We start from the raw sequence: 20,210 nt of genomic DNA, 5'->3' as shown, positions 1-20,210 counted from the left end.
TCTTTTTTTTAAAGACTTTATTTATTTATTTGACAGAGATCACAAGTAGGCAGAGACAGGCAGACAGGCAGAAAGACAGGCAGAGAGAACGGGGGAAGCAGGCTCTCCGCCGAGCAGAGAGCCCGATGCAGGGCTCAATCCCCGGACCCTGGGATCATGACCCGAGCCAAAGGCAGAGGCTCAACCCACTGAGCCACCCAGGTGCCCCAATAAATGATACCTTAAAAGAAAAAATCTACTGAGATATCCAAACACAGAATTTTCCCTGCTTTCTAACGGTATCAAATCTGGAGCAAACTCCTGTTACCTTGGACCCTCCCACAAATCACCCAACTGAAACTCAAATCCTATTAACAGATATTTTCCAACACATTCTTACTGAAATAACCATAGTTCTCCATGGTGTGCATTTCTCTAGCTGTAATTAGTAATACACACTACCTGTTCAAACATATAGGTGTGTTCCTGCTAGTTTTTCGCTAGAAGACACTGACACCAATATCCTCAAAATATGTCCTAGAGATAAAATCTGAACTTTCAGAACTCCCTTTCTTCCCATCTGATTATCTAACCACACTCCATGTCAGAATCTTTTCCAGGTCCCCACCCAAGAGATCCACTTTTGAAAGCCAATACTATAAGGTCACTGTATATGGTATAATTTCAGAGTTAAGAGCTTCCAGTGATGCTGCTCGCTTGCTAGCTGTGACTTTAAGCAAATTACTTACTTATTTCCTTTTCCTCTTTTTTTTTTAAAGATTTTATTTATTAATATGACAGAGAGAGAGAGATCACAAGTAGGCAGAGAGGCAGGCAGAGAGAGAGAAGGGAGGAAGCAGGCTCCCCGCTGAACACAGAGCCCGATGTAGGGCTCCATCCCAGGACCTGGAGAAGGTGACCTGAGCTGAAAGCAGAGGCTTATTAACCCACCGAGCCACCCAGGTGCCCCTTTCCTTTTCCTCTTAATAGCACCTCCCTCACAATATTAAATAAGTTAGTTGTATTTATAATATTTAGTTAATACATAAAAACCCTTACAATATGTCTGCATATAGTAAATGATCAATATTATTTTTGGTTTCATTTTGCAAATAAAAAGCTCCTTCTCTTACTTGCCCCTGGTCCCCTTTGTTCCCCAGCTTTTAAAGACTTAAAGAGAACACAAGGTACCTTTTGATCTCATCCTGTTGCTTCCAAGAAAGCTCCTTCACCAACAGGTGCTCTTCACGAAGACGAAACAAGCTGTCCTCCAGTTCTTCCCGGCTCATTCTGCTCAAGGGTGGTTGAGCTTTTATATTCTTACCTAAAGTTTCAGGAAAGGGTAAATAGAGATTAATTTTTCTTGTAATTTTTTTTAATCCATCAGGTGTCTCATTGTATCTTGTCCAAAAGGCTTCAATCTCTCTTGATTGGAGTGTTTGACAGGAAATTTAGGAAGGATATGAAATGTGTCATAATGGATCTCTTTATTGTTACATATCATTCCTGGATATGGAGTATCATTCCATATTGTTCCAGCATAAGATATGACTCAACATCCTGTCTAGAAAGTATACTCTCTTTTTTGAAAATTTAAATTCAATTAATATATAATGTATTATTGGTTTCAGAGGTAGAGGTCTGTGACTCATCAGTCTTATAGAAACCCCAGTGCTCATTACATCACATGCCCTCCTTAATGTCCATCACCCAGTTACCCCATCCCTCCATCTCCCTCCCCTCCAGCAACCCTCAGTTTGTTTTCTATGATTAAGAGTCTTAGAGAGTACATTCTCTTTATAAAAATATCAAATAGGGCTGTTAGTTTACTTAATTTTTCTTTTTAATTATTCTTCTGTTTTTCCTCCTTACTAGATAATGTAGATCTAGATAAAGATTGTGTCCAAAACCATCTTCCAACTCTTACTAAGGAAAAGGATAGAAAACTTCTTGATTATCAAAACTCATCTCATTCGTTTTTGTGGTCTGGGAAACAGTCCCCAAAGTTGCCTCCTGGATATAGAGCATCTGTTTGGTCTAAGTGTATGAGTGTTCACTGGCCCAGAGTCACCTCTGATCTCATGGGAAAGATCCTGAACCCCAGCACTCTAAATATAGCTCTTTGGAAGAAAGAGCTCAGAACTTAAGTCTCACAACCACCTCAGCTACCACTACCACCTCTCTGGTCTAGCCTTTGGAAATGATTAGTAAGGTTTTTAAAAACAGCTTTATTGAAGTATAATTGGTGTGTAATACACTGAATATATTTAAAGTATAAAATTTGGTTAATTTTGACATATGTATATAACTGTAAAACCACCACAATTAAGATAATTAACATATCCATTATTGCTAACTTTCCCTGTACTCTTTTGTTATCCATTCCTCTCCATCTCACCCTAACCCCAGTCCAACGTTAGTCTCCAGGCAACCACCAATATATGGCTTTATGTCACTACAGTTTCGATTTTCTAGAATTGCATATAGATAAAATCATCCATTATGTACTCATATTATTTTTTACTTTGGGGGTGGTTTGACTTCTTTCACTCTGAATAATTATTTTGAGATTCATCCATGGTGCTTCTTATATCAATAGTTCATTTTGATTGCTGGTAGCATTTCATTGTACAGATAAACCATAATTTATTTATCCATTTACTATTGGTGGATATTTGGTGGATATTTGAATTGTTTCCAGGTTTTTGGCTATTACAAACAGAACAGCTATGAAAATCTGTGTATAAGTCTTTGTGTGAACATGTTTTAATTTCTCTTGGGTAAATACACAGGAGTGAAACAGCTGGGTCAAAAGACAGGTGTATGTTTAACTTTTTTTTTTTTATTGTGTTATGTTAGTCACCATAAAATATATCATTAGTTTTTGATGCAGTGTTCCAAGATTCATTGTTTATGTACAACACCCAGTGCTCCATGAAATACATGCCCTCCTTAATACCCACCACCAGGCTCCCCCATCCCCTCACTCCCCTCCTCTCTAAAACCCTCAGATTGTTTCTCAGAGTCCACAGTCTCTCATGGTTCATCACCCCCTCCGATTTGCCCCAATTCACTTTTCCTTTCCTTCTCCTAATGTCCTCCCTGTTATTCATTATGTTCCACAAGTAAGTGAAACCGTATGATAATTGACTTTCTCTGTTTGGCTTTTTTAACTCAGCATAATCTTCTCCAGTCCCACCTATGTTGATGCAAAAGCTGGGTATTCATTCTTTCTGATGGATGAGTAATATTTCATTGTATATATGGACCACATCTTCTTTACCACATTGAAATACCACCTTACACCAGTTAGAATCACAAAGATTAACAAGGCAGGAAACAATAAATGTTGGAGAGGATGTAGAGAAAGGGGAACACTCTTACACTGTTGGTGGGAATGCAAATTGGTGCAGCTTCTTTAGGAAACAGTGTGGAGATTCCTCAGAAAATTAAAAATAGGGGCACCTGGGTGGCTCAGAGGGTTAAGCCTCTGCTTTCAGCTCAGGTCATGATCTCAGGGTCCTGGGATCGAGCCCCGCATCAGGCTCTCTGCTCAGCAGGGAGCCTGCTTCTCCCTCTCTCTCCGCCTACTTGTGATCTCTCTCTCTGTGTCAAATAAATAAATAAAATCTTAAAAAAAAAAAGAAAATTAAAAATAGAGCTACCCTATGACCCAGCAGTTGCACTACTGGGTATTTACCCCAAAGATACAGATGCAGTGAAAAGAAGGGCCATATGTACATAGCAGCAATGGCCACAATCACCAAACTGTGGAAAGAGCCAAGATGCCTTTCATGTTTAACTTTTAAAAATCTGTCAAACTATTTTATATATATATATATATCTCACAATATATAATATTATATATATTCTCTATTATTTCTTGGAACCACTTGAAAATAAATTGTACCCATGATATCCCATTACTTCTAAACACTTCATTGTATAAGGACATAACCATAGTATAATTCTAATTTCATTACTACTTCTACATTTATTAGTTGCAGTTCTACTCTAGGGCAAAGATTTCTCTTTACAACATTTATTTATTAATATATTTATTTATATTTATGCAATCTCATGGATTCCTATTTTATTCAATAGGTTAAAATCCATCAATATCATTATTCATTTTGACACCAAAACTGTCCCAGATTCAGTCAGTATAAGCCTTTTCAGCTGGTTCTGGTGTTGTTTTAAAATATCTCTATGAATTTTTGAGCACTTCCACAATTTTTTTTGAAGATTTTATTTATTGGGATGCCTGGATGGCTCAGGCAATTAAGCAGTTGCCTTTGGCTCTGGTCATGATCCTACAGTCCTGGGATCTAGTCCCACACTGGGCTCCTTGCTCAGTGGGGAGTCTGCTTCTCCCTCTGCCTGCCACCTGCTTCTCTTTTAAACTTAAAAAAAAAAAGTTTAAAAAAAAGATTTTATTTATTTGAGAGAGAGCACAAGCAGGGGGAGCAGCAGGCAGAGGGAGAAGCAGAGTCTCTACTGAGCAGAGAGCCTGAAACAGGGCTTGATCCTAGGACCCTGGGACCATGACCTGAGCCAAAGGCAGATGCTTGACTAAGCCACCAGGTGGTTGGAGATCTTCCACATTTTCTGACGAAATAAGGTGTTCTAGGCTCACCCTGTACTTTTCCTGCCCAAACCCCTGGTTTAGGGGAGAGTTATATTTAAAACCAGGTGGGGCATCTGGTTGGCTCAGTGGGTAAAGCATGCAGCTGTTGATCTCAGGGTTGTGAGTTCGAGCCCAGTGTTGGGCATGGAACCTACTCAAAAAACAAAAACAAAAACAAAACACTATAAGGGTGCCTAGCTAGCTCAGTCAGTAGAACATGCCACTCTTGATTTTGGGGTCTTGAGTTCAAGTTACATATTAGGTATAGAGCTTAATTAAAAACAACAACTAAGATCTGAAAAGATATTCAACATCACTAATAATCAGGGAAAAGCAAATCAAAACCACAATGAGAGGGTGCCTGGGTGGCTCAGTGGGTTAAGCCTCTGCCTTCAGCTCAGGTCATGATCTCAGGGTCCTGGGATCAAGCCCTGCATCAGGCTCACTGCTCGGCGGGAAGCCTGCTTCCCCCTTTCTCTCTGCCTGCCTCTCTGCCTACTAGTGATCTCTCTCTCTGTCAAATAAATAAATAAAATCTTTTTTAAAAAACCACAATGAGATATCACTTCATACCTATCAGAATGGCTAATATCAAAAAGACAAGAAATATCAAGTGTTGGCACAGATGTGGAGAAAAAGGAACCCTCATGCACTGTTGGTAGGAATGTAAATTGATGCAGCCACTGTGGAAAACAGTATGGAGGTGCCTCAAAAATTAAAAATGGAATCACCAGGGTGTCTGGGCGGCTCAGAGGGTTAAGCCTCTGCCTTCAGCTCAGGTCATGATCTCAGGGTCCTGGGATCGACCCCGCATCGGGCTCTCTGCTCAGTAGGGAGCCTGCTTCCTCCTCTCTCTCTGCCTGCCTCTCTGCCTACTTGTGATCTCTATCAAATAAATAAATAAAATCTTTAAAAAAAAATGGAATCACCATATGATCCAGTAATTCAACTACTGGGTATTTACCCTAAAAACCCAAAAACACTAATTCGAAAATATATATGCATGTTTACTTTGGTATTATTTAGAATAGTCAAGATATAGAAGTAACCCAAGATAGGTGAATAGATAAAGAACATGTGGTATGAAAAAAAAAGAAGTAAAAAGAAAGAGGAAAACAAACCACAGAGACTCTTACAGAGAACAAACTGAAGGGTGATGGATGGAGGCAGGTGGGGGATGGGCTAGGTGGGTGATGGGTATTAAGGAGGGCACTTAATAAGAAGAGCACTAGGTGTTTTAGGTAAGTGATGAATCACTCAATTGTAGTTCTGAAACCAACACTGCACTGTATGTTAACTACTAGAATTTAAATAAAATTTTGAAAAAAAAATTAACATTAAAAAATGTGGTATATGTATACAATGGAGTATTATTCAGTCATAAAAAATAAGATCTTGCCGTGTGTGACAACATGGATGGGCCTATAGGGTAGTATGCTAAGTGAAATAAGTCAGATAAAGACAAATACAGTATGATTTCACTTATGTGTGCAATCTAAAAAACAAACAAGGGGTAACTGGGTGGCTCAGTCAGTTATGCCTCCAACTCTTGGTTTTGGCTCAGGTTAGGATCTCAGGTCATGAGACTGAGCTCCGCATTGGGCTCCTCCATGCTCAGTGGGGAGTCTGATTAAGATTCTCTCCCTCTCCCTGTGACCCTCCTCCTGCTCATGGGTGTGCTACTCTCTCTCTCTCTCTTTCTCAAATAAATAAACAAATAAATCTTTTTAAAAATAAGTTAAAAAAACCCCAAAAGCAGAAATAAACCCATAAATTCAGAGAACAAATTGGTGGTTACCAGAGGAGAAGGGATAGAAGAATGGGCCTAATAGGGGAAGGGGAGGGAGAGAAATAGGTTTCCAGTTACAGAATGAGTAAGTCACAGGGATGAAAGGTACAGCATAGTGAATACAGTCAATGGTGTTGTACAGTGACAAAAGGTAGCTACACCTGTATTAGCATAAGTAAAGAGTTCATGAATCACGGTGGCTCAGTCATTAAGTGTCTGCCTTCAGCTCAGGTCATGATCCCAAGGTCCTGGCATTGAGCCCTGCATTGGGCTCCCTGTTCAGCAGGGAGTCTGCTTCTCCTTCTCCCACTCCTCCTGTTTGTGTTCCTCTCTCACCGTGTCTCTCTGTCAAATAAATAAATAAAATCTTAAAAAAAAATGTTTCTCTTCTCCCAAAGCAAAGTTTCCGAAATAAATTCAAGATTGCTTAGAATGGGGAGAATTAAAAAGCTGTAACTTCCAAATCCATGAACTTACAAAATAATGTAGCTGATTGCCAAGCACACTTGGCTTAACAAGAAAGAAAGATGATCACTAGGAATAAATATTTTTAGGAATAAAATTTTTAACATGACTATAAACCTTTATGAAAATCTTCATTTATAACAAACACTTTTTTTACTTTTAGCTATTTCATAAATAACAGGAAGAAAATTTGACACGGTTGGTAGTAAACCCCACAAAATTTCTTTCCCCACAAAGTGAACATGTACATCCTTCATTTTGGTACCTTATTCTGAAGAAATGTTAAGGTAGTTTGGGTTTTTGGTCATGTGGATGGCCTCAAAACTGACTAGACTCTCTAGGTGTTTAGCTCCTGCACAGGGTTTTCTGTCACTAGTACTATGACTTTTCTGACTTTAAAACTTTTCTCAGCCAGCTCACATTTCAGTTTGTCAAACAGTTAAAGCTTTGAGAAGCACAAAATTCCAAGTTGTGCACTGGTGAAGAGCATACTGAACATAGTAGATTTTTCTTTTTTGGTTTTTCCTTTCTTTTTTATTAAGTAAACTCTTCATCCAATTTGGGGCTTCAAATCATGACCCCAAGGTCAAGAGCCACATGTTCTGCTGACTGAGCCAGCCCAGGCATCTCTAGATATTTTACTTATTGAAATATTATGATCCATTTAGCATCAGTGATTGAACAAGGTCTAGACATGTGGCCTTGGTTATCTACCAGCTTGACTACATCCCACCATGGGTCCTCCTTATTTTTTTTAATTAAAAATGTTTTATTGTTAATGTCTTATACAAATGAAAACACATCCCAAAATTTATTGGATGTAGTTAACACAGAGATAACAGATAACAGGAAATTTATAGCTATAAATGCCTATATTAAAAAAAATCTCAAATCAACTAACTTTCACCATGAGAAATTAGAGAGAAGAGGAAACTAAACCCAAAGCAAGCAGAAGGAAAGAAATAACAAAGATCAGAGCAGGATAAATGAAATAGGAAGCAAAAGAACAATAGTGAAAATTAACAAAACTAAAATTGGTTCTTTGAAAGATCAACAAAATTGACAAAACTTTAGATAGATTGACCAAAATAAAAGAGAGAAGACTCAAATCACTAAAATCAGGGATGAATGAGATCACATCACTATCAACCCTAAATAAATAAAAAGAATTATCTGAGAATACTACAAACAACTGTATGTCAATAAATCAGATAACCTAGGTGGAATGGACAATTTCCTAGAAAGACACAAACCACTAAGATTGACCCAAGAGGAAATGGAAAATCTGGACAGATTTATGAGACTGATTTATAACAAAAAACATCCCACAAAAAAAATCCCAAAGTCAGATGATTTCAATGATGAATTCTACCAAATGTTTAAAGAAGAAATAACATCAATCTTTCACAAAGTCTTCCAAAAAATAGAAGAGGCAACACTTCCCAACTTACTGCATGAGGCCCAAACCAAAGATACCACAAGAAACTACAGATCAGTATCTCTTATAATTATAGAAACAAAATCCTCAACAAAATAATAACAACCTGAATTGAACAACACATAAAAAGACTTTTGCTATAACCAAATTGAACTTATCCCAGCAATACAGCTTGGTTTAACATATGAAAATCAATCAATGTGGGGCACCTGGGTGGCTTAATCATTTAAATGTCTGACTCTTCTTTTCAGCTCAGGTCATGATCGTCAGGGTTTTGAGACTGAGCTCTGTACCAGGTTCTGTATCAGGCTCAACACAGAGTTGGCTTGTCTCTTTCCCTCATCTTCCCCATCACCCTGCTCTCTCTGCCTCTCAAATAAATAAGTAAAAAATTTTTAAAAGATTTTATTTGAGTGGTGCCTGGGGCTCAGTGGGTTAAGCCTCTGCCTTTGGCTCAGGTCCTGATCTCAGAGTCCTGGGATTGAGCCCCGCATCGGGCTCTCTGCTCAGCGGGAAGCCTGCTTCCCCCCTCTCTCTAACTGCCTCTCTGCCTACTTGTGATCTCTCTCTGTGTCAAATAAATAAATAAAATCTTTTTTAAAAAAGATTTTATTTGAGAGAGAGAGGAAAAGAGAAAGAGAGAGAGAGTATGTATGTGCACATGAGCAGGGGAAGAGGCAGAGGGAGAGGGAGAAGCAGACTTCCCACTGAGCAGGGAGCCCCATGGGTTGGGGGGGCCTCCATCCCAGGACCTTGAGATCATGACCTGAGCCAAAGGCAGACACTTAACTGACAAAGCTACCCAGGTACCCTTAAATAAGTAAAATCTTAAAAAAAAAAAAAAAAAAGGAAAACATCTCATGTTCATGGATTTTAAGACTCAATATTTTTTTAAAGACTTTATTTATTTATTAGAGAGAGAGTGCATGAGAGAGAGAGAGAGAGAGCAGACACCCCGCTGAGCAGGAAGCCTAATGTGGGACTCCATCCTAGGACCCTGGAATCATAACCTGAGCCGAAGGCAGACACTTAACCAACTGAGCCACCCAGATACCCCTCAAGACTTAATATTGATAAGATGCCAAGATGTCCACAATTCATGTACAGATTCAGTGCAGTTCCTATCAAAATTCCAGTTGGCTTTTATCCCCAATACACTGACAAGCTGATCCTAAAGTTCATTTGGAAATGCAAGGAACCCAGAATATCCATACATCCTGATTTCAAAACTTATTACAAAGCTACAATAATCAAGACAGCATAGTATTGATATAGGATACATATGCACAGCAATGGAATAAAACTGAGAGTCTAGAAGTAAACCCTCACATTTACAGTTAAATGCTAACAAACATGCCACAAAAATTCAACGGGGAAAGAATCATATTTTCAACAAATGGTGCTGGGGGACGAGATATACACATGCAAAAGAATGAAGTTGGATCTGAGGCACCTGGTGGCTCAGTCAGTTAAGCATCTCCCTTCAGCTCAGGTCATGATCCCAAGGTCCTGGGACAGAGCCCCATGCTGGGCTCCCTGCTCAGTGGGGAATCTGCTTCTACCTCACTCTCTGCCCCTCCCTAACTTGCTTGAGTTCTCCCTCTCTTGCTCACATTCTCTCTCAAATAAATAAATAAAATCTTAAAAAAAAAAAAAGGGATGAAGTTGGAACCTTATCTCATACCATATAAAAAAGTAATTGAAAATGGGTCACAGACCTAAATGTAAAAAGCTAAACTACAAAGCTACAAAATTCTTAGAGAAAACATAGAAATATGTTTTGTGACCTTTGTGACCTCGCATTAGGCAGTGTTAAATACAATACAATGAAGTTAGACATGAAACCAAAAGCACAAGTGACAAAAGAAAAAACAAATAAATTGGACTTCATCAAAATTAACTTTTGTGATTCAGAGGACACTATCAAGAAAGTAAATAGGGGCGCCTGGATGGCTCAGACAGTTAAGCGGCTGCCTTTGGCTCAGGTCATGATCCCAGGGTCCTGGGATCAAGCCCGGAATTGGGCTCCCTGCTCAGTGGGAAGCCTGCTTCACCCTTTCCACTCCCCCTGCTTATGTTCCCTCTCTCACTGTGTCTCTCTCTGTCAAATAAATAAATAAAGTCTTTGGGGACAAAACAAGAAAGTAAAAAGACAACCCACAGAATGGGAAAAATATTTTCAAATCATGTATCTGATAAGAGATTTATATCCAAAATACATAAAGAACTCTTACAACCAACAATATAAAGACAAATAAGACAATTTAAAAATGGACAAAAGGGCGCTTGGGTGGCTCAGCTGGTTAAGCCTCTGCCTTCGGCTCAGGTCATGATCTTACGGTCCTGGGATTGAGCCCCACACCAGGTTCTCAGCTCAGTGGGGAGTCTGCTTCTCCCTCTCACTCTCCCCCTCCTCTCAAATAGATAAAATCTTTAAAAAGATACAAATAAATTAATAAAAATGGACAAAGGATCTAAAGAGATTTTTTCCAAAGAAGCTATAGAAGTGGCTGATAAAAACATGAAAGATGTTCAGTGTGATTATTCATTAGGGAAGTGCAAATCAAAACCACAAGAGAAATAACAAATTTTTAAAAACCACACAAAATATCACTTCAATAACAACTGAAAATATGAAAAAATTAGAACTCTTATACATTGTTGGTAGGAACATAAAAGGGTACAACTGCTTTAAAAATTGTCTGGCAGGGGCGCCTGGGTGGCTCAGTGGGTTAAGCCGCTGCCTTCGGCTCAGGTCATGATCTCAGGGTCCTGGGATCGAGTCCCGCATCGGGCTCTCTGCTCAGCAGGGAGCCTGCTTCTCTCTCTCTCTGCCTGCCTCTCTGTCTACTTGTGATCTCTCTCTGTCAAATAAATAAATAAAATCTTAAAAAAAAAAAAAAAAAAAAATTGTCTGGCAATTCCCCAGAATGTTAAACATAGAGCTACTACATGACCCAGCAATTTCACTTCTAGGTATATACGTAAGAGAAATAAAAACACGTCCACACAAAAAACTTATACACAAATATTCATAGCAGTATTACTCATAATAGCGCCAATGTGAAAACAACCCAAATGTCTACCAACTGATGAATACATAAACAAAATGTGATATGCCCATACAATGAGGTATTATTCAGCAAAAAATGAAGGTATTGATAAATGCTGCAACATGGATGAACTTTGAAAACACTATGACAAGTGAAAGAAACCAGACTCACAAAAACCATGGGTTATATGACTTGATTTACAAAGAATGTCATTTATAAAGAATAAGCAAATTGATAGAGCCTGAAAGCAGATAAATGATTATCAGGGGCAGAATGTGGGGACAAGGGAAATGATCGCTACAGGGATTCTTTTTGGGGTAATTAAACGTCCTGAAATTAGTGAGGATGAATTCAAAAAACTCTGTGAATACAGTAAAAATTGCTGAATTGTACACTTTAAAACAATGAATTTTGTGGCATATAAATTATATCCCAATAAAACTGGTATAATATAATGTATTATATAAGCATGTATTATGTATATTATTACAAAAATGTTAGCATATACAGCTCACACTATAAATGAGGAAATAAAAGACATGTGGGCAGTTTGAAGAATAATAAAGTGTACAAAAACATCCATACTAGCTTAAGAAGCAGTTACTACTACATGAATAACCCTCTGTAAGTTCCCACCCATCTATTCCCTTCTTCTCCCAGAGGTAACCACTATCTTAAATGTTCTATTACTACTAACTGCCTTATATTACTTTATTATTTTTATTTAAAAAATTTAAAAAACATTTTATATATTTGTTTGACAGAGAGAGAGAGAGATCACAGCAGTGAGAGCAGCAGGCCGAGGGAGAGAGAGAAGTAGGCTCCAAGCAGGGAGCCCAATGCAGGGCTTGATCCCAGGATCATGGGAATCATGAACCACGCTGAAGGTAGATCCCCAATGACTGAGCCACCCAGGTGCCCCTCTTTATAACTTTAAAGAAAATAAGATTTATTTATTATAAAGAAAATACATTTGTTATTACATTGTATGAATATATATCAATGTGCATTAACTTCCCCAACTATGGACATTTTACATTGTTTCCATTTTTTTTTCCCATTTTTTATCTTATGAATAACGCTGCTATGACCATTCTGGTATATATCTCCTGGTACACATATGCAAAATTTTCTGCAAATTTTCTACCCAGAAGTAAAGCTGCATGTTGAACTTACTAGATAATGTCGAGCTTTTGTCCTAAGTGACTTCAGTCTTTTTATTCCCATAGGCAGTGCATAAAGTGCCCTACCTTTGAAAAAATTATATAGAAGTGAAATCGAGTGAAGTCAAGTAACTATGACTGAGAGGTGGGAGGGTAGGAACAAAGTTAAAATAATATCTTAAGTGTAGAAGAAGTTCTTGTGGGGCTGTGCTCTTCCATCTTAAATTTCCCACCTTTGCTTAGTGAGAGTGAAGGACTAACCATGTGAATAGAGGAATGGACCATTCATTTGTCTCCACTTTTGTTGTGGTGGTGTTTACCCTTACCTTCTAAATTTGCACAGTAAGACTTTTGTTGTAAGAATTAAGAAATAAGGGACGCCTGGGTGGTTCAGTTGGTTGGACGACTGCCTTCGGCTCAGGTCATGATCCTGGAGTCCCGGGATCGAGTCCTACATCGGGCTCAAGTCCCACATCAGGCTCCCGGCTCCGCGGGGAGTCTGCTTCTCTCTCTGACCTTCTCCTCGCTCATGCTCTCTCTCACTGTCTCTCTCTCAAATAAATAAATAAAATCTTAAAAAAAAAAAAGAATTAAGAAATAAAATGTTGAGAAGATTAAGGAAAAGACCTGAGAGCAAAGCAATCACTCTGAAGCTGGCAAAATGCCCCACAATGACAGACTGAACATTGTTTTGATTTTAAAAGACTTCCACATTTAGGGGTGCCTGGGTGGCTCAGTCATTAAGCATCTGCCTTCAGCTTAGGTCATGATCCCAGAGTCCTGGGATCAAGTCCCACATCCGGCTCCTTGCTTGGCAGGAAGCCTGCGTTTCCCTCTTCCGCTCTCCCTGCTTATGTTCCCTCTCTGGCTATGTCTCCTCTCTCTGTCAAATAAAAAAAAAAAATCTTAAAAAAAAAATAAAAGACTTCCATCTTTAGGCACAATTTACCTTTTGACACTGGTACCATCAGAGGTAATTGTCTATGTCTCAAATAGGTCCTTTGATGTGTTGTCCACAGGAGATGTGATTTCCTATCAATTTCCAAGCTATAGGCGATCCCAGAGGACACTGAAATAAAGGCAAGTTCATCAATTACATGCAACTTTAGGATATCTTCTACAGGCTGTACTTAAGTTGTATTATGAATTTATCAACACTTTATTTTTATTTTTTTATTTTTTTTAAAGATTTTATTTATTTGAAACAGAGAGAGAGATCACAAGTATGCAGAGAGGCAGGCATAGAGAGAGAGAGGAGAAAGCAGGCTCCCGGCTGAGCAGAGAGCCCGATGCGGGCCTCGATCCCAGGACCCTGAGATCATGACCTGAGCCAAAGGCAGAGGCTTAACCCACTGAGCCACCCAGGCGCCCAACACTTTATTTTTTTTAAAGATTTTATTTATTTATTTGAGAGAGAGAGAAAGAAACCATGAGAGGGGAGAAGGTCAGAGGGAGAAGCAGACTCCCCATGGAGCGGGGAACCAAATATGGGACTCGATCCTGGGACTCTGGGATCATGAGGCGAAGGCAGTCACTTGACCAACTCAGCCACCCAGGTGTCCTATCAACACTTTCTTGATGGTACATGACACATGACTCACTAGCATTCTTTTTGTGGTGGTGTTGACCACTCTTTACTAAAGAGTTAAGACTAAGCGGTACTTGGCCTGCTCATTCAGTAGAGCATGTGGCCCCTGATCTCAGGGTCATGAGTTCAAGCCCCACATTGTGGGTAGAGATTACTTAAAATAAAATTAAGAAAAAAAATATTTTGGGCACCTGGCTGACTCAGTTCATAGAGCATGTGACTCCTGATCTCAGGGTTGCAAGTTCAAGCCCCACACTGGCTGTGGAACCTGCTTTTAAAAAAAAGGGGAGGGGGTAAGACTGAGCATTCAGTGATAATGACCCAACTTATTTAAAATGAAATCAATTTGGGGGTGCCTGGGTGGCTCAGTCGTTAAGCGTCTGTCTTCAGCTCAGGTCATGATCCCAGAGTCTTAGGATCAAGCCCTGCATCACGCTCCCTGCTCAGCAGGAAGCCTGCTTTTCCCTCTCCCACTCCCTCTACTTGTGTCCCCTCTCTCACTGTGTCTTTCTCTGTCAAATAAATAAAATCCTTTAAAAAAAATGAAATGAAATCAATTCTTCTGATTATAGAATTGATATTCATCCTTTTGGGGGCATTTTTTAAGTGTCTGCTCATCCTGGAAGCCAGTGACCATCCCCTTTCTCTAAGAAAGAATCCTCTGACCCCCGACTCCCCATTTCCTTTACGAGGACTGACCCTTCAGTAACCAGTTTATAGTCTATGATTCAGGACCCACAGTCACTGCTCATTGGACCAGGGTAAACAATTGACCCAAGCTGGGCCAATCAGATTCTCTTTCTCAAATGGTTGGAAATGGGACTGAGAGAGTTAAATTAGCCTCTTTGGATGGCCAGAATTATTATATAAGCTTGGAAGTTCTGGTATGGCCATGTTCTGCTCTATACCCTGAATAACTGGAGAAATAACTAGAGAAATAACTGGAGAAATCCTGTCTGTAAAGTCGCCTCACACATTGGTCAACACTCTTTTTCTGGATTATAGTACCCAGTCTCTTAGCTCTAAAACTGTTGCTTCATGGTCAACTAATCTTCAACAAAGCAGGAAAGAATATCCAATAGAAAAAAGACAGTCTCTTCAACAAATAGTGTTGGGCAAACTGGACAGCAACACACAGAAGAATGAAACTGGACCACTTTCTTACACCATAAAAATAAAGTCAAAATGGGGCACCTGGGTGGCTCAGTGGGTTAAAGCCTCTGCCTTCAGCTCAGGTCATGATCTCAGGGTCCTGGGATCGAGTTCTGCATCGGGCTTTCTGCTCAGCAGGGAGCCTGCTTCCTCCTCTCTCTCTGCCTGACTCTCTGCCTATTGTGATCTTTCTCTGTCAAATAAATAAATAAAATCTTAAAAAAAAATCAAAATGGATAAAAACCTAAATGTGAGACAGGAAACCATTAAAATCCTAGAAGAGAACACAGGCAGCAAACTTTTTGACCTTAGCCATAGCAACTTTTTTTTTAAGATTTATTTATTTATTTATTTGAGAGAGAGAGAGAGAGGGGGACAGAGAGCACAAGCAGGGGGAGAGGCAGAGGGAGAGGGAGAAGCAGACTCTCTGCTGAGCCGGGAACCCACATTGGGCTCCTTAATCCTTAATCCCAGGACCTGAAGATCATGACCCAAGCTGAAGGCAGACGCTTAACCATCTGAACTACCCAGGCGCCCCCGTAGCAACTTCTTATTAGTCCTTCCTGGGCTATGTTTTCCTAATGCTCTCCCTATTTTCCTCTCCTTCTTCCATCAACTGTCCCTGAAACATTCAGAGTAACCTTTGTAAGACAACCCAGGTCATAGCATTTCCTGCCCAAAATTCCCCAATGGCTTTCCTTCACATTTAAAATAAAATCTGGGGGCGCCTGGGTGGCTCAGTGGGTTAAAGCCTCTGCCTTCGGCTCGGGTCATGGTCTCGGGGCCCTGGAATCGAGCCCCGTGTCGGGCTCTCTCCTTGGCAGGGAGCCTGCTTCCCTTCCTCTCTCTGCCTGCCTCTCTGCCTGCTTGTGATCTCTGTCTGTCAAATAAATAAATAAAATCTTTTTTAAATAAATAAATAAATAAATAAAATCTGGGGACACCTGGGTGGCTCAGTAGATTAAGCCTCTGCCTTCAACTCGGGTCATGGTCTCAAGATCCTGGGATCGAGCTCCGCATTGGGCTCTCTGCTCAGCAGGGAGCCTGCTTCCCCCTCTCTCTGCCTGCCTCCCTGCCTACTTGTGCTCTCTCTCTCTCTGTCAAATAAATAAATAAAATCTTAAAAAAAATTAAAAAATAAAATAAAATCTGGGGTGCCTGGGTGGCTCAGTCAGTGAAGCATCTGACTCTTGATTTTGGCTCAGGTCATGATCTCAGTGTCGTGAGATCAAGTCCCATGTCAGGCTCCATGCTGGGTATGAAGCCTGCTTAAGATTCTCTCTCCCTCTCTCCTTCTGCCCCTCTCACCCTGCTCATGCATTTTCTCAATAAATAAATAAATAATCAAATCAAATCAAATCACATCCAAACTCCTTACCATGGCTGACAAAGCCCTCCATGATCTGACCTTCTTCCTATTTCTCAGATCCACACCTTGAACATCTCTTCTTCTAGCAAACTATAAAAATAAAGGACACCAGCTTCCTATTTGCTCGCCCAAGCATTAAGCTCCTTGCCCTTTTACAAGAATGCTCTTTCCACTGTTTTTTACATGGCCATTTCCATCGCATCCTTCAGTCTCTCAGCATCTTTTCATTTGCCAAGAGGACTTTGTTTGACCTTCATAACTAAAGTGAGCACTTCCTCCGTTACACTCTGTCCTGTTTATTTCCCTTGTAACACTATATTTTGCCCTGTTTATTTCCCTTGTAACACTATATTTTTATTTGTATTTGTTTATTGTCTGTCTTCTCCCACTAAAATAGAACAACTTTGAAGGCAGAAAATTGGTTAATTTTGTTTACCTCTATTTACCAGTGTGCGAACAGTTCTTGGAACATAGAAGGCTCCTAATAGACATATGTTGAGTAAATTAATAGAAGAATCAACAAATCAAGAGAGAGAATGACACTGAGTGACTGAGATGAGTCAAGAAGTCCTGAAGCTTCCTGTCCTTGATTCTAATCTTTTTCGAGGCCTGTCTCTGTTCCTGCTCTTAGGTTCTATAGGAAAGTAATATGTGCTGTATAACAAATACCCCCTTTCTGCAGAAGTTAGCTTGACTTGTCAGCTGAAGAAGCTTATTTACAAGCTTACTTTGAACAAACAGAGAAATGTAATAGAGAAATTCTATCACTGGAAAAGAATATTACCATTTGCTGATCTACTTTCCAGACATTTTAACTTCAATTGGCTCATTCATATTCCATTCTATAATGTTTCATTTTTAAAAAACATAATAAGTGGAGAAGATCTTTCCAATGATATAATTTTAAATAGACCTATATGGATTTTTATAGCACACCTATTTTATTTTTTAAAAATGTTTTATTTATTCATTTGAGACAGAGAGATACAGAGAGTGAGCATGAGCAGGGGCAGAAGTAGAGGGAGAGGGAGAAGCAGACTTCCCCCTGAGCCAAGAGCCCAATGTGGGCCTCAATCTCAGGGCCTAGAGATCATGACTTGAGCTAAAGGCGGATACTTAACCATCTGAACCACCCAGGTGCCCAGCATACCTATTTTAAAGAAACTAAATAGGGGTGCCTGGGTGGCTCAGTGGGTTAAAGCCTCTGCCTTCGGCTTGGGTCATGACCTCAGAGTCTTGGGATTGAGCCCCAAGTCAGGCTCTCTGCTCAGTGGTGAGCCTGCTTCCTTCTCTCTCTCTCTGCCTGCCTCTCTGCCTACTTGTGATCTGTCAAATAAATTAAAAAAACTTAAAAAATAAAATAAAAAAATAAAGAAACTAAATAATCACCTGAAAGTGGATGTCTTTTCACATATTAGACAAAAGTCCTGAGGTGAGGGGTGTCTGGGTGGCTCAGTTGTTAAGCATCTGCCTTTGGCTCAGGTCGTGATCCTAGGGTCCTGGGATCGAGTCCCGCACTGGGCTCCCCCCCTTGCCAGGGAGCCTGCTTCTCCCTCTCCCACTCCCTCTGCTTGTAATCCCTCTCTCTGTCAAATAAATAAAATCTTAAAAAAAAAAAAAAAAAGCCATAAGGCTAGAACAGAATGAAAGCAATCAAGGAAACCATTTTGTCTTAAAGTAAATCTCAAATTTAAGGTAGCTTTTGCAAGTTTGCTAAATTATCCGATCTTCCCAGCCTCCTATCTTAGAGAAGTAACATGAAGGAAAAGGAGAGGTGATTGCATTACAGGCCTTGTCCTTGGGACCTGAAGCCATTTGTAAAAATGGAACTATAGCAGAACAGATTCTGTAGTTCCTTACTGTCTGAGCCCAGAGAAGACTGTCCTCATTTCTCACCATTCCAAAATACACCATCAAAGCTGTGTGGCACTGTGGAGCAACTGAAAAGTATTAAAACAGAAGTCAAAAAACTCCACTAAAGACAGGAAGGTTTAGAATACCAGAAAAGAAAACCCAGGAGAGACAGTACTGGAGGCATGATTAAAGGAACATCCAAACCCAACAAAGTGGCCAGATTTAATCTCTCTGGGAAAAGGACTGGAGAGTAGATGTAAGTAAGGAGGGCTTATCAATTGTTTTGAACTCAATGGAATGAAAGACTAAAAGAATTCCCTCGAAGTGATATTCAGAATTGTGGTGCACTGGGGCAAAGGAAGCGTGAGGGAGAACAAAAAATAACCCTTTAATAGTGATAGGTGCAGGGTGCCTGGGTAGCTCAGTTGGTTAAGCCTCTGCCTTCGGCTTAGGTCATGATCTCAGGGTCCTGGGATTGAGCCCCAAATTGGGCTCTCTTCTCAGTGGGGAGCCTGCTTCCTCCCTCTCTCTCTCTGCCTGCCTCTCTGCCTACTTGTGATCTCTGTCTGTCAAATAAATAAATAAAATCTTTAAAAAATAGTGATAGGTGCATAAAGTCAGCTTGATGACACCAGCAATTAAAATTATACAGCCAGCTCCTCTACCTCTGATTAAATTTGGAGAGAATGAACTGTAAATCATGGTTATAATCAAGAGTCTAAGAATAAGAAAGACACGGATTCACATTTTTCTGTCATGTGTGACCATGGACAAGTTACTTAACCACTTTCCTTAGCTTCTTTATCTATAAAATAGGGATGAAATGCTAACCTCATATGGTTATGATGAGTATCAATTAAGATAATGCCTATAAAAAGCTAAGCATGGGGGCGCCTGGGTGGCTCAGTTGTTAGGTGTCTGCCTTTGGCTCAGGTCATGATACCAGGGTCCTGGGATTGAGCCCCGCATCAGGCTCCCTGCTTAGTAGGAAGCATGCTTCTTCCTCTCCCACTCCCCCTGCTTGTGTTCCCTCTGTTGCTGTATCTCTCTCTATCACATAAATAAATAAAATCTTTAAAAAAAAAAAAAAAGCTAAGCACGATGGTTGGTATTTAGTATAGGCTCCAAATGAGGTAAATGCTATATTTATCGTGTCCACTGAACTAGCCTCTGGCCAACTGATAAGTCTACATCGTATTTTTCTGTATAAGGTACTGAGTTATATTATGTTATATATGATTTTTCTTGTGTGTTGGTGAATATGAGTCAGTTCTCTATAGTGGTTACACATCATGTGCCTCCTCACTAGTCCATAAACTCTTTTGAGGACATCTTTGTACACAGAGTGCTTAACACAGTGCCTGGTACCTGCAGATGTATAATAATTTTTTAGCAGATGCATTACTATGACATCAGATTGTAGAAGAAATTGTTTTCCTTTCTGGAATTGCTTTTAATGCTTTTACAGTTTTGTATTAATTCCCCTCTATATCTAAGAACACAGTGAAGTGAAAGCCATAGTGATGTCACTGACTGGAGCAGTAGAGAGGAGGAATAAGAAAATTTCAAAAATCAAGTGGAAAATCTGCTCAAAGGAATGCCAGTAGCATTTCAGTAGTGCACAGGAAATGATGCTGCAAAAATATTCCCCTCTTTTAAAAATTAGTGGATTAAGTACACCTGTGTAACAAAATATAGAAGTAGGGTTTTAACTATTTCCCACTGAATATGGA

The 20,210-nt window shown here is 39.8% G+C and overlaps 1 protein-coding gene across 1 annotated transcript in view; it reads right to left on the bottom strand.

Annotated features, from left to right (window-relative positions):
* RPGRIP1 (RPGR interacting protein 1) overlaps positions 1-20,210 on the bottom strand; it is an 88,297-nt gene that overhangs the window by 55,988 nt on the left and 12,099 nt on the right. The window contains exons 2-3 of the mRNA XM_032857017.1: positions 13,464-13,583; positions 1,171-1,303 (exon numbers count right to left, since the gene is read on the bottom strand). Of these exons, the coding sequence (XP_032712908.1) occupies positions 1,171-1,303; positions 13,464-13,482 (152 nt within the window). The 5' untranslated portion in view covers positions 13,483-13,583. The remainder of the gene's footprint in view (positions 1-1,170; positions 1,304-13,463; positions 13,584-20,210) is intronic.

Source organism: Lontra canadensis, unplaced genomic scaffold, assembly GCF_010015895.1.
Source record: "Lontra canadensis isolate GAN:19392208 unplaced genomic scaffold, GSC_riverotter_1.0 scaffold12, whole genome shotgun sequence".
Lineage (NCBI taxonomy): Eukaryota > Metazoa > Chordata > Mammalia > Carnivora > Mustelidae > Lontra > Lontra canadensis.
This window is presented reverse-complemented; position numbering and strand designations above follow the sequence as displayed.